The sequence below is a fragment of the Vombatus ursinus genome, unplaced genomic scaffold (assembly GCF_900497805.2).
Source record: "Vombatus ursinus unplaced genomic scaffold, bare-nosed wombat genome assembly UNPS02014945.1, whole genome shotgun sequence".
NCBI lineage: Eukaryota > Metazoa > Chordata > Mammalia > Diprotodontia > Vombatidae > Vombatus > Vombatus ursinus.
The window spans coordinates 7188705-7202889 of record NW_020954723.1 but is presented as its reverse complement, the minus strand read 5'-3'; the positions used below and the strand labels follow the sequence as shown (position 1 = coordinate 7202889).

General features: G+C 35.9%; 1 protein-coding gene across 2 annotated transcripts in view; it reads right to left on the bottom strand.

The window, feature by feature from the left end:
* Positions 1-1148: 1148 nt before the first annotated feature.
* PTPN21 (protein tyrosine phosphatase, non-receptor type 21) overlaps positions 1149-14185 on the bottom strand; it is a 112491-nt gene continuing 99454 nt past the window's right edge. For both annotated transcript variants that reach the window (XM_027844902.1, XM_027844901.1), the window contains exons 15-19: positions 12037-12258; positions 8293-8421; positions 7871-8105; positions 7130-7290; positions 1149-5086 (exon numbers count right to left, since the gene is read on the bottom strand). In XM_027844902.1, coding sequence (XP_027700703.1) covers positions 4958-5086; positions 7130-7290; positions 7871-8105; positions 8293-8421; positions 12037-12258 — 876 coding nt within the window. In that variant the 3' untranslated portion in view covers positions 1149-4957. The remainder of the gene's footprint in view (positions 5087-7129; positions 7291-7870; positions 8106-8292; positions 8422-12036; positions 12259-14185) is intronic.

Below are 14185 nucleotides of genomic sequence, written 5' to 3'. Positions count from 1 at the left end.
TTGTCCAGCCCAATCTGCTTTATGGAAGTAATCCAATATACCTCTATACAGTGCTGACTGAAGAAAAAAAAAATCAAAGAAGAAAAAAAATCTGATCTTGTAGATTTACAATGACCTATTCTATCATTACAGTGCAGATCCTATTACCACAAATACTACTACTATAAAATTATATCCATAATGAAAAGAATTCCAAATCCCAAGCCAAATGAATTCTTTTATTTTTCCAAGTGAAATCTAAAATAAAAAAAGTTCCAGTATAACAAGAAAAGTTGGATAGTCCTCTAGCATGTGTAGTAATAAGTTTTGACTTTTCCTATGTACATCTACTGTGATGAAACCTAAGTAGGTCACCATTATACTATCTCAGCAGAGTGGAAAGGTATACATTTAACCATGAAACTGTTCCAGTCTCAACAGTCATTTCAGATAACTGAGGCAAAAACAGATTGCTTTTCTGAACTATCTGAGTAATTATAAAATCCTTCAATTTCGTTTTAGTTAACTGTGGACCAGCTCCTAAATGAGCATACTATCTTGATAATCACATCCCAAGTTTTCGTAGTGGGAATTTCTCTCTCTCTGTCTCTGTCTCTCTCTCTCTCACACACACACACACACACACACACACACATACACACACACAATTTCTGTAGTATCCATACACATACTTAACAATTCATCCCAGCTAGAGCTTCTTTTATATAGACTGAAAACTTTCTCAGTCTGCCATGGATACGAATTTGGTATAAACTTGTAAATTAATTCTACACAAGGATGGTACTATAATCTAGTACAGAATAATAATGTACAGATGCAGCCAGGAATAAATATAAAGTCAAGAGCTCATATATTTTCAGAATAGTCTTTTATATGACAAAACAAATAATTTATTAAAAGGTACTGAAGTCATTAATAATATCTAGCTGTTTATCTAGTGTATGCTTCTTCAGAACTTAGGAACATTTTGTTAGTAGTAGAGACTAAACTTAACAGGTTAAAATGCAAACATTCTTAACTTGCCATTAATCTGAGTTTAGAGCTCATTAACCAAAATAAGATTAAAAAAAAAAAAGCAGGGGGCAGCGAGGTGGTGCAGTGGATAGAGCACCAGCCCTGGATTCAGGAGGACCTGAGTTCAAATCCAGCCTCAGACACCTAATACTTACTAGCTGTGTGACCCTGGGCAAGTCACAACCCCCACTGCCCCCCCCAAAAAAGCAACTAAGGTCACTATTTGTTTCTTATTAAGTAGTAGAATACCTAACAGCCCACCAAAGTTATGGGATACTTTAAGAAGTTTCTCTGGACTTTTAAGAATGGAACATTATTTTAATTGTCTTGAAGAATAAGCCATCATCTTAAACATTTGCTTATGTACGTAATACACTACACTTCTAAAATTTTCCAGCACTTTAATTTAATCTTATCAGCAATGTGGAAATCCCTTCAACTGAATTTTTGAAATCACTATATATATATTTTTTAAATCTAGAAATGCCCAACCTTCCTAATATTCTTATAATAGTTAATGAAAGCTATATGCCTTAATGAATACCCATTGCAATCTAAACTATCATATTTCTCATCTGAGTAACTTTTTCCCCTACAAATTACTCCTTGTAACTTGACCTTTTTAAAGTTTTTATTTCAAAAATCATTTTTAATTTTTAATTTATATTAAATCCTCAAACTAATTTATATTTCCAATAAACATCTTTCCCTAAATTAAGCTTTAAAAAAAGATTTGTGCAAAAGAAAATAACTGAGCTCTGTTCTTTGTTGCAAATTGTCCCAAATGAAGCCTGCTTTTAATAAGTTAATCAAAATACAACTTCGTATACATTTTCTTAAAGGTATAAACACTAAACCCACTTCAATCTATGACTTATAGTTATAAAAGGCTGAAAGAAAACTTGGCCAGTTTTAAACTCAAATAAAAAGAAATACACAGTTGAAAATCTCTAAGTCCCATTGCCCTATAATTTAGCAGGGACAGGAAGGGTACTGCACAATGTGTTCTTTGCTTTCTGAAGTTTGTACTAGCAGATTTCCTTATTTATTCCTATCAAAACGTTCTAAGAACTTAGAACTAAATTCTAGGGCTCACTTTCATGCTTCACAGTAGATGTTCCAGAAGAATATCATCAATTTTTCCATAAATATCTGTATGATATTCTAAAATAAGACGTTCATTTCTCTGCTTAAAACTATGCTCTAGAATATTTCTTCAAAAGTACCCCTAATCAGGAAAAAAAGAGGGGTAATGTCATCAGTGACAATAATTGGTCATTGTTAAATACTGCATGTTAACCTATTTTTGTAAAAGTATATAATTTGATATAAACTTGCTATAAATCTTTTACTTAGAACCTAAAAATAACCAAAAAATTTAAACCTTATGTATTTTTGACAGGCTGTAATACAATCAATTGCTAGTTAACCATCATGGCAAGGTTACAGACCTCTGTATTTTTGCTATATCCTCTATGAAATCGCATTATTGTTTGGAAGACAAATTTGGAGAATACATAGTATAGTTATTTTCCACTAACCTCTTTTTACAACTACCACAAAATGTTCAAATACTCAAAGGGCACAGAAAGCATTACATGGGTTCTAAGTGCAACATTTTAGGTAAATTATTAAAGCTAAAATATGCCATTTTAATTTCTTAATTTATCCATTAGTAATCAATTTATTAAAATAAGAAAAGGACATCTTATGCATTACCCTTAAATTCAGTTTTCATAGTGTAATATCTTATCAATAGGACACTCCTTCCAAAAAGCTTTAAATCTGATTCCAACTGGAAGGAGAAGGGTAGTAGGGAAGATAGCACCACCACTGAAAAGATGTACAAGTAAACTCACTCAACACAACAATTCAAACATATGTAGAGAAAGGAAAAATTGCCATGAGAGATAATATGTGAAGTGTCTTGTTTGTAACCATTATAGCACTATATAAAGGTTAGCCATTATTAATATTATTATAATTCCATTCTTTCAAGCAGCTAATTATCACTGAACATAATCATTGGGTCTGTTGTGCTTTAAACAGAATTTTTAAAAAACTGATGTTGAAATCAATAATATGTTCCTGCTTCCAAACTGTTTTGATTCATAGCTTCTAAATTGTGCTTTTGCTACTTAAGTGGTCTCTTGTAAGTCAAATTTAGACTGGCAAATAAATCACCATGAAACTGCCTCAAGTAAATCCTCTACCATGATTGACAACGACACACACTTATTGATTAGTGATTAATTAAGCCACATCTCTGATTTACCTTGGAATTCAAAGCCACTCACTAATGACCAAAGCATGGTGATGGCCTTAGAAGAGAATTGATAGGATGTTGGTGCCATAGGGAGACAACTTTGGAATGGAAGTTGGGAGAAGGATATAGCAATGAGTATATATATATATAGATAGATAGATAGATAGATAGATAGATAGATATGTGTGTGTGTGTGTGTGTGTGTGTGTGTGTATATACACACATATATATAAAAGATGTGGCGTTTCATATACATACAACTAGTCCATAATCCTCCCTCTAGCCTTAACATAAAGCATGGAACCACCTTTTCCCCTTATGCCATTTCACTCATCCTCCAAGATGCCCTTTTGTGACTGCTCTTGATGTACATAACACAACGATTTCACCTGTATAAAAAGCTGGACAGGAAGGGGAGACAAAGAACATGATATGATTTATCCCATGACCTGAATCCCCCTAGGGAAGACCCTGCCTCCTGTCAATCTTTCAACCATTTCCCCTCACCCCCAATACTCTCAGGAGTAGTGTAAATATAGGAGAACAAAATTAGTAATACTGTATCTTATCTTTGTAACAACATATTAAAAGTTTCCAATGTTCACAACCATGTTGCACTTCCTCACATCTTATATATACTACATACTCAAAATCCTTATTTCTTACATTCAAACTATAAAACATTTGTTTCAAAACATCATCCTCATTACTGTTGTTAACATTTCAACTTATAAAACAATAGAAATTGAAATGTATTATTTTTAATTTTTTTAAAAGTGCTTTAAAACCATCTTATTCATCCACTAAAATTTCAACCAGTAAAATCAAAGGGTCATCTAAAGTTATGAATAATACTGAAAATATATCAAATGCTGCTGACTCTGTTACTTAAAACATATTAAGTGACCATTCCAACTTTTTCTTTAATAAACCCTGAAAATAATTTAAGAATCTTTTCATTTTCAATTGTAACTTGGAAAAATTAAAAATTAATTTTCTGAATTAAAAGAAGTTTCCTATCTCCTAAATGAGACCATTTAAAAGTCTTTTTGTAGTTTATAGTTTGATAGTTAAGCCCTAGGTTACCAAGAATAAAAAACAAACAAAAAGAAAATTATAAACAGAAAAGATAGTAACATTTTAAAAAAATATATAAACTTGATGTGTCCAGAAACCAGTTGTAATTGTGGACAAGTCCCATGGAAAGCCAGGCTTCTTACTAAAGAAACCCCTAGATATTTTAGTCACAAAATAAAATTCTCTTATCAAAAAGCAGTTTTGAAATAGAAATCTATACATTGCCTTTATGATTGCCAGAACTTCCCAGCATAGTTTCAGTAAGGTAGAGAATTATTTTATCTAGAAAACACAACTTCAAGAATGTGTGCAAGTACCGCAAATCAGCACTGACAGGAGCTGAGCTTAGTTACTCCAACTAAGGCCCCAATTCTCTAGCACTTCCCCCAAGCAGAAATCCACCTCTTTGGCCTTGTGACTTCCAAGGCTTGATGCAATGCACCACCATAAGTTGACGTTAGCACCCTACACCTTGTATAAGAAGAATGGGGGAGAGGGGTTGGAAGCCCAAGAACAAATGGGTTTGCCTTGATAAACCCACTTTTTTTTTCCTTGTAAACTCTTTATAGGTAATTGGGTCCCGGGAGAAACAGGTGGAGGTTATATAAGCCTTGAGTTTCTCAGGAACTGGATAAGAACTCCATAGACAAAAGTATACTGACAGAGAGTCTGCACCATCATCATTCTTTGTTGCCTCAGCATGTCCAGCACTCGTGGGATGTCCAGCATCTAGGGAAAGAAAAATGTGAAATCAGAAAAGGCACACTAGGTATGATGGGAATTCCAGGACAGGGAAAAATGTGAGGAGCAAAAACCAGAAAAAGGAGAGCCAAAGATGCTCACATCTTGCTAGTTTTAATTAGGTGACCCAGGGGCCACCACACCAGGTATTCAAACTGTTTTATTTTTTTAACCACATTCTAGGTTTGCCAAAGAATGCAGCAAACAGTAACTTTTTTATACCTCAAATGGGGCCAAAGGGACTGAGTTCTCACCTTCAAAAACCAAGTACTTTATTGGTTGCATCAAAAATGAAAAACAACATGAAAATGAGTCACAGTGAATATAATGACAATCCATAGGGTCAAATGATTTCTAGAAGTAGTAGTACCTGTCCAGGAAGCTAATTCCTGCACAGGGATCGTGTGGTTTCTACTATAGTAACATCTCTCATGTCCCCCATCCTGGTACAGGTCCTCATCACCTCATGCTTAGACTATTGCAGTACCCTCCTGGTTGGCCTGTCTGCCTCCAGTCTCTCTCTACTCCACTCCATCCTGCCCTCAGCTGTCAAAGTGAGCTTCCTAAAGCACAAGGCTGATCATGTTACTCCCCCAACACCCACTTAATAAACTACAGTGACTCCCTAATGCCATCAAGATCAAATATAAAAATTCCGTATTTGGTTTTTAAATCCTTCATAAAATGATCCCATCCTACTTTTCCAGTCTTCTTGTACCTTACACCACCACCCCAAATACTCTGCAATCCAGTGACACAGCCTCCTTGCTGCCTTTCATATATGACACTCCTGATTCCAAGCATTTTCATGTTCTCTATGCCCAGAATTCACTCCTCATCTCCATCTCTTGGCTTCCCTAGCTTCCTTCGAGTCTCAGCCAAAACCTTACCTTCTACAAGAAGCCTTTCCTGGTTCCCCCTTAATATTACTGCCCTTCCTCTGTTGATTATTTCTAATTCATACTGTATATAGCTTCTGTGTATATAGTTCATGGAATGTTTTCTTCTCCATTAGACTATAAGCTCCTTCAGGTCAGGACTGTCAGGACTCACTCTCTCTGACTGTGTGTGTGTGTGTGTATGTGTGTATGTATATATATATACATATATATATACATATATATGTATATATAGAGAGAGAGAGAGAGAGAGAGAGAGTTCATGGAATGTTTTCTTCTCCATTAGACCATAAGTTCCTTCAGGTCAGGACTGTCAGGACTCACTCTCTCTGACTCTCTGACTCTCTCTCTCTCTCTATATGTATATATATATACATATATATGCACACATATATATATATACACACACATACACACACACACACACACACACACACACACACATATATAGTTCATGGAATGGTTTCTTCTCCATTAGACCTCAAGGATGTATAGATTGCTTTTTCTGAACTGCCCTTTACTTTCTTTAAAAAAAAAAATTCTTTGTTTTAAGAACTAAAGGGAGAGGAGGAACGTACTCAGAAATAAAAGTACTTTAAGGGCTAAAGGTAGAGGGAAAAATAGAATCAGAAATAAAAGTGATGTAAAAATAAAAGATATCAATAATATTGTTTTTAAAAAGATTCTGTGCTTCTATTCTTTGGCCATTTGATTAAGCAAACCCATCTGTGGGTTTTAAAACAATTAAATACAGTACGGAATTAATTCTTGGGAGCAAGAAAAACTAAAAATAATTTATCATAGTAAAGATAAAAAAGTCAAGATTAAAGCAAAAAAAAAAAAAAGCAACCAAGTGACTTCATGGAGTCTAAGTCATTCTTGACCCAACTCACTAAGAAGAATATGTATCTAGTTAATTTGTTATCAAAGGGACTTTGTGCACAGTGGACAAGGCCTCTCAAAGTTCTGGGGTCAAATCTTGCCTTATACACTTACTAGTCACTTAACTGTTCTGTGCCTCAGTTTCCTCACTTGAAAATTAGGGGGCTATTTTTTCCAACTTTAAATCTAGGGTCCTATTATCTCAAGTCCCCATATTTCGCAAGAAAAGTCTCAACACATAAACAACAACCTCATTGTGCTCCAAACAGGCGATCATGATCTCTGACAAAATGACCACTCCAGTTCTTCCTACACCGGCACTGCAGTGGACCAGCAGAGGAGCATTGGGGCCTTGAGGTTCAGCTGTGCTGTTCGTATGGCGACGCACCGACTGGATCTCCTCCAGGTAGGCTGTCAGAGTCAGTAAGAGAGAAGCAGAGCCAGAAAGAAAGAGAGAGAGAGAGAGAGAGACATAGAAAGACAAAATCAGAAAGATACAAAGACAGAGGGATAGATGGGAGAGGCAGAGATGGAGGAAAGGGAAGACAGAGAGAGACAGAAAGTGAAAGAAAGAGAGTGTTAGTGATAAGCTCTATACAATTCTTATGAAACCACTTCACTTGTTATTCAGTTGGAGGCAGTAAAGTACAGTAGTGGAAAGTGTGCTGGATTTAGAGGAGCTGGTTTCAAATCCTGACTCTGCTGTGTCCCCTGCAACAAGTCACTTAGCCCATACAGGCCTCACTTTCCTCATTTATAAAATGAGGTGTTTGGTCTAGATCACCTCTAAGTTTCCTTCTAGCTCTAAATCTATGAAAATGAGTATTTGCCGCACAAGACTACACCTTTATTTGCTGTCCTATCTATCTTTCCAATAACACTTGAGATCCTTATTTTAAAAGTGAAACTATTCTGGATGTTACCATGTTGTGATTATAATGAGTATCTATCTCTCTCCATAGCCTTCAAGCATGAGGTTGATATCACTTACACAAAAATCCCTTTAAATCCTCTGGACAACCATGCTCAGGCCAATCAGTATACTGAAGATGCCAAATTGTTCTTTCTTGCCCAGTAAGAAGATGTTTGATCTTCAAGCCAGTTGTGGCATAGCAACCAGAGTCAGTGCGGAATCGTGTTGTGATCTTAAATCTTCCATATGTCACAGTGTTGTGCCTTGAACCAAGCCGTGGCCAATACCTGAAGCTCTTCTCTCGTCCACCCTCCTTTAAAAAAATGTGGGAAAATTTTCATTTAAAAAAAAGATGCTATAAATACTGTATTTGCCAGTGACGTGACTAGATTACTGTTCTCCACAATTTCCCTGCATTTCCTTCTTAATGTCACAGAGCTCCACAGAAAAGCAGGCTTATCCTGTGAATAAGGAATCAAATGAAAATAACCAGTACTCACTTCTTCTGCTGTCGCCATTGCTATGATAGCAATCCCTTGTTCCCATACCATCTGCCAAAAATCCTGACATGTATTTTGCAAAGGTCCTTGGGTGGCAATATAATCCCATTCGATGCCACCAACAGAGACCTAAAGGTGGGAAAGTTTAAAAGAAAATTTTAAACCAAGGTCTGAGGGACTTATGAAGCAAAAACCAACCAGTTTGATCACTCATACTCCTCTGAGAAATGTCATCTATGAAACTTAGGAAATACCATATCTTGAACAGAGTATTTGCTTGAACATTTACTGGATTGAGTTGAATACCATTCAAATGAAATATAAAATTTTGAATTTCTCATTTAAAAATGAACATATTCAAACCCCACATATTGCTGGTTAGAATATTTTCACATTTGAAGTGAGCAGAACAAGAACACCGTACACAGTAACATCAATGTTGTCATGATAATCAGCTGTGAAAGACTTCACTCCTCTGATCAAAAGAATGATCTACAACAATTCCAAAAGACTCATGATGAAAAATGCTATCTACCTCCAGGCAGAGAAGTGATAAACTCTAAGTAGAGAATGAAGTATATTTTTTCATTTTCTTTTTTTTTTTTTTTGCTTTTTTTCCCCACAATATGGCTAATGTGGAAATGTTTTGAATTACTTCATATGTCTAATGGGTATTGTATTTCTTGCCTTCTCAATAGGTGAGGAAGGGGGTCAAGGGAGGGAGAAAATTTGGAACTAAAAATAAAAGTGTTTTTTTAAAAGAATATGCTCAATTTAGAAAAGATTTTTTTTCATGCCCACAATAGTGGATTTTTTATTACAATAAAAACTATTTTTTACAATTTCCTTTCTGAAATACATGCCAGCGAGGAAGGCAATGCAAGGATGATTATGCTCATTTTATGGATGAAGAGACAGAGATTCAGAGAGGTCAAAATGATTTACCCAAAGTTAAAAATTTACCCAAAGCCAACTGTCAGAACAGGGATCCAAACCCAGATTTCGTAGGTCCAAATCGAGCACTCTCTATTATGCTGCCTCTACAATCCTCATAATCCCTAGTATTTAACAGCTTACACCTCAAATAATATTTTACAGCTCACAAAAGCACCATACATTATCAAATGAGAAAATGTATTACCGATCTTCTTAAACTCTTAGAGCACAAATGTCAATTATTATTTCATTTTCATTTTTTCATTATTGTTAGTTTTTATGATCAACCTCATGAAATAGGTAATACAACTATTATTATCTTAATTTTACAGATAAGGAAACTTAAGAGGAAGATAAAATGCTTTGCTGAGTCAACATCCCCAATGACGAATTGTTCAATCAATCAACATGTATTGATTAAGCACTTACTATGAGCCAGGTGCTATGCTAAGTATTGGAGAGGCAAAGAAAAAATAAATAAATAAAAACAGTCCCTAATAAAAGGTAGAGTTGGGACCTGAGCCCCTTTGTTTAAGGAAAATTAAACCCGTAGCTCATCAGTACACATATGCTGCAGGATAAATGCTGCAGATAACCAAGGCAATGAGCTAGAAAGATCTGGGTTCAAAACTTCCTGAAAAGATAGGGAGCTCTAATTTTCAAGTTGGGAAATAAGCATTTTCATTGATACCAAGCTACGCACACACACACACGCGCGCGCGCGCACGCACACACACACACATTTAATATGGTGTTCTTGCAATGATGTTGAACTGACTACAAATTGTGGACAAGTATCGACAGTGTTTAGGAATCTTATAAAATGCTCCTTAGAATTCCTGTACCTTCTTTATCCTCTGTCATAAACATTTGTATGTATGCTAGTTATCTTCAGTTGTTTTTTTTTTTTTTTTTGGTTTCCACCCATCACGAGCACTGTTAAGGTTTCACACTAAGTATTCCACAAAAAATATATTTCCTGTTATCATTGCGTATACAATGAAACTAACTCCACCAACTCCTATATTAGCCTCTCCAAGGAAAATATCTAGGCCAACCCTCCATTCAGTTGTCTTTTGACTGCATTTATAGTGAAAATATTCGAAACGTGGTTCTCTTCAGTCCTCCCACAATACGTTCACTCATTTGTTGTTGGACAACAGTTAAGAAGAGTACCAACAGTTTAAACTATGTGGTTTTTAGCATCCTTTCCCCTCATTTTTAGCTACACCACTATTATCACTTCAAAGGTGGAAGGGGATCACATTAGACAGAACCATTTTGTATTTTTCTTTGTTTCATAGGTCACTAAGGGTAAACATGTATCACTTAGTGACCAACCCACTTGTAAAGAACCTCATCATTTTTAGATAAATTAGTTATTATAAGCAAATGTTACCTATTGCTAAAGCTAGATTTGTAGCTCTTCCAGGATGGCAGAACCTACCAGAGTGAGAATTCCAGTGGAACAGTATTTGAGAACCCAGAGTCAATTTTAAGCCTCACTGAAGAATGGAACTGAATTTTTATGGATGAAAGTATCAACCTCCTTTAATAAAACAGTATAAATAAAACAATGCATTATGGAATAGAGGTTAAAAAATCCTCCCATAAATTCTTTTTTATTCAATGCCCAAAAGGAATTCTCTCTTGAAAACAGTGACCTCAAATACTGTGTCAATATGAGCCAAGAGTAGGAGGGGAAGGAGAGAAGAGAAGCATCTGGTTTGGTTCACCCACTCATTATGAGTCATCTTTTTTTTTTCCTTCCATTTTAATGATTCTGACATTATTATGGTGGGGTGGCATAACACTGTTGTCTCCAGGAAGGAGGTAGCACTGCTTCTTCAAAGAGCCAAATAATGTTCTGAAATGATTATAGGCAGCATGTGAAGGTAAGCCATCACAGAACAGTCTGTACCTTCTGGGAGAATGGCTTCTATGACCACCAAGATTGATTCTGAGGTACCCTTGTCTGAATATATGAAAATATATGCATGGATGTTATGAGACAAACTACACCTAGGATAAAGGTTTTAAGTTAGTAGGAACACAGAAACATGGATTAAAAGACCAATATTTTACTCCTGGATATAGGGCAAAAATCTTTTAAGCATCCTGAGTTCACAGTACTTACCTGGGAAGCAGACTACTTTGCCACATAACAAACAGACATAACTTTACTTAAAGTATTCTCTTGAACAAGATTTAATTTTGGTTTAAGGGTTTACTCATTTGTAAATTAGAGCTCACAATAATAGCCACTTGCCTTAAAAGGATATTTTTAATACTAAACAATTAATACTCATAATACATTTTGAGACTTTTGGCTCAGTATCTACTAGTCATGTGGCCACTGACAAGTCATTTAAATACTCTATTTCTAAGTTTTCTACTTTGTACAAAGAAAATAATAATACACTATAATTTACTTTCATTGGCTTTTGTGAGAAAAGCATTTTGCAAATTTTAACAGGCTATATAAAAACAGATTATTATAATTGTCACATTACCAGAAAGATGTAGTGGATAAAGGCAGTGGACAGCTGACCTCAGAACTGTGAAGACCTAGGTTCAAGTGCCAGCTCTGAAACCTACTGGCTATGTAACTTTGAAGTCATTTAAACTATCACTGTTCTAGGCAACTCTCTAAGCTGATAAATTTCATAAAAAGTACACACATGCATTGATACAGAAAGTTTCCTCACTCAGGAATTTCCTATACCAATTAAATGCCAGGTCCAGTTTCTATCCCTATCACCTTACCATCATTTATAAAAATCTACTTACCATCAATTTTCATCTCACCTTAATATGTGATGCATTGATATAACCAGTATTGTTTTCTTTGGTTGGAACCAGTTCTACTCTGGTATCATCATAGGGGAGCACATCTTGGAATCTGTTTCTCTCCGCATTGTCAGGGAGTCGTGCTATTGCACATTCCCCATCTATCCGCCGCTTTTTCAGTATGCGTTCATATTCTGTGAATACCATTCCCTGTTCTAACCGCTGTTCCAGAATTTTACACTGAAAAAGAAAATTGATACTGAATGATGTGAAAGTGTTTACTTTTAATGATTCTAATCTCAAATCTTTATTAAAAAGGAATTAACAGAAAAGAGGACAGTTTTCAGTTGTTTTTGCTTTGGGCTTATACCATATACCTAGCATTATTGTAATATAAAAAATTATTCTAGACAAAACACAAGGAAAAATGTACAACAGAACTTTTGAGGGAACTAAAGAACATGATATACAAAATAAGGTTGGATGAACTGGAGATGTTTAACCTGGAAACGACTTAGGAGAACTACGACTATAATCTTTGGTTATTTATAAGGTTGACATGGAAAGAAGGGTTTAGACTTGTACTTAGAACTGAGAGTGGAACTAGCATCAATAGGTAGGAAGAACAAGGTAGCAAATTTCAGCTCAACATAACTTTGTAAGAGCTATCCCAAAATGGAAATAGCTGCCTCAACAGCCCCATTCCAGAAAGATTTAGAGTGACCAATTTTGGGGGTGTTACAGAAGGGATTTATGCTTTAGGTTGGATGAGAGTTGGAACAGAAAACCTCTGAAACACCTTCTAGTTTTAAGATTCTATGAAACATGAGGATTCTGGGAAGACGGCAGAATGAGGCAGGAATTTACCTGGTTCTCCCAAATTCCCCAAATAATTTAAAATAATGCCTCAAAGTGAAGTTTAGAGTGGCAGAAATAGTTAAAAGTCAAGGTAAAGCAGTTGTGCACCTAAGACAATTTGGGAGGATGTTAGGAAAGATCTGACCTCCTGAGGTAGTGGTCTGTCAGAGTGAAACGCAGATACCCCCCAGAAGATAACTCCGGAATCAACAAGCTCTGAAGGCAGCTGTGTTGGCAGCAGCCTCAGCTTCAAGAACTTTCTCCCTATAAATAGTGTAGGGATTGGACGGCTGATCAGGGGAAAATTGCAGGAGCCCTCCTTTGGCACTGGACATGGGACCCAGATGCACTGATGAGAGATAGTCCCAGGCTGTGGCTATGAGCAAGGAAGAGAAGTGCACACTAGTGAGCACGGTTGCAGAGAGTGGGGCCCTACTGGCTGTGGTCACTCACAGAACAGGGTTTTTGTTTTCGGTTCCAGGACAGAAGGGCACGTTCAAGCTTGCCACCGAGGAAGGGAGCTAAGAGAGTAAGAGTTTTTGTGGTGACAATGTTGCTGGGGGCCATGTTTGCAACTTGGGGGCAGAGAGGAGTACCTGAGGTCAGGCCCCTAGATGGAACTCCGAAAACAATAAAATGAAAAACCTGAAGTTTGAGACATTATCCTCCAAGCCTTGGGACTAGAGCTTGACTCTAACACAAAGTTAACAGCTAAGAAATAAGCTGCTGGAGGGAGGCGGGAAATAAATAAACAAAAGAGAAAACTCAACCACAGATTGCTACTATTGTGACAGAGAAGATGCGGGTTCAAACTCAGAAGAAGACAGTGAAGTCACTTCAAAGTGAAGTTACTTCAAAGAAAAATGTAAAATGACCACAAGCCCAAAATGAGTTCTCAGAAGAGCTTAAAAAGTACTTTAAAAATCAAAAAAGAGAGGTTGAAGAAAAATTAGAGAAAAAAGTAATGCAAGAAAATCAAGAAAATCATGAAAAGAGAGTCAACCAATTGGAAAAGAAACAAAAAAACTTATGGAAGAAAAAACTCCTTAAAAATTAGAATTGGGCAAGGAAAAGTTAACGACTTCATAAGACACCAAGAAATAATAAAACAAAATCAAAAGAATGAAAAAATGGAAAAGAATGTGAAACATCTCATTAGAAAAACAACTGACCTGGAAAACAGAGCAAGGAGATATAATATGAGAATTGTTGGACTACCTGAAAGTTATAATTAAAAAAAAAAAGTTTAAACACTATACTTCAAGAAATTACCATGCAAAATTGTCCTGAAGTTTTAGAACTAGAAGGT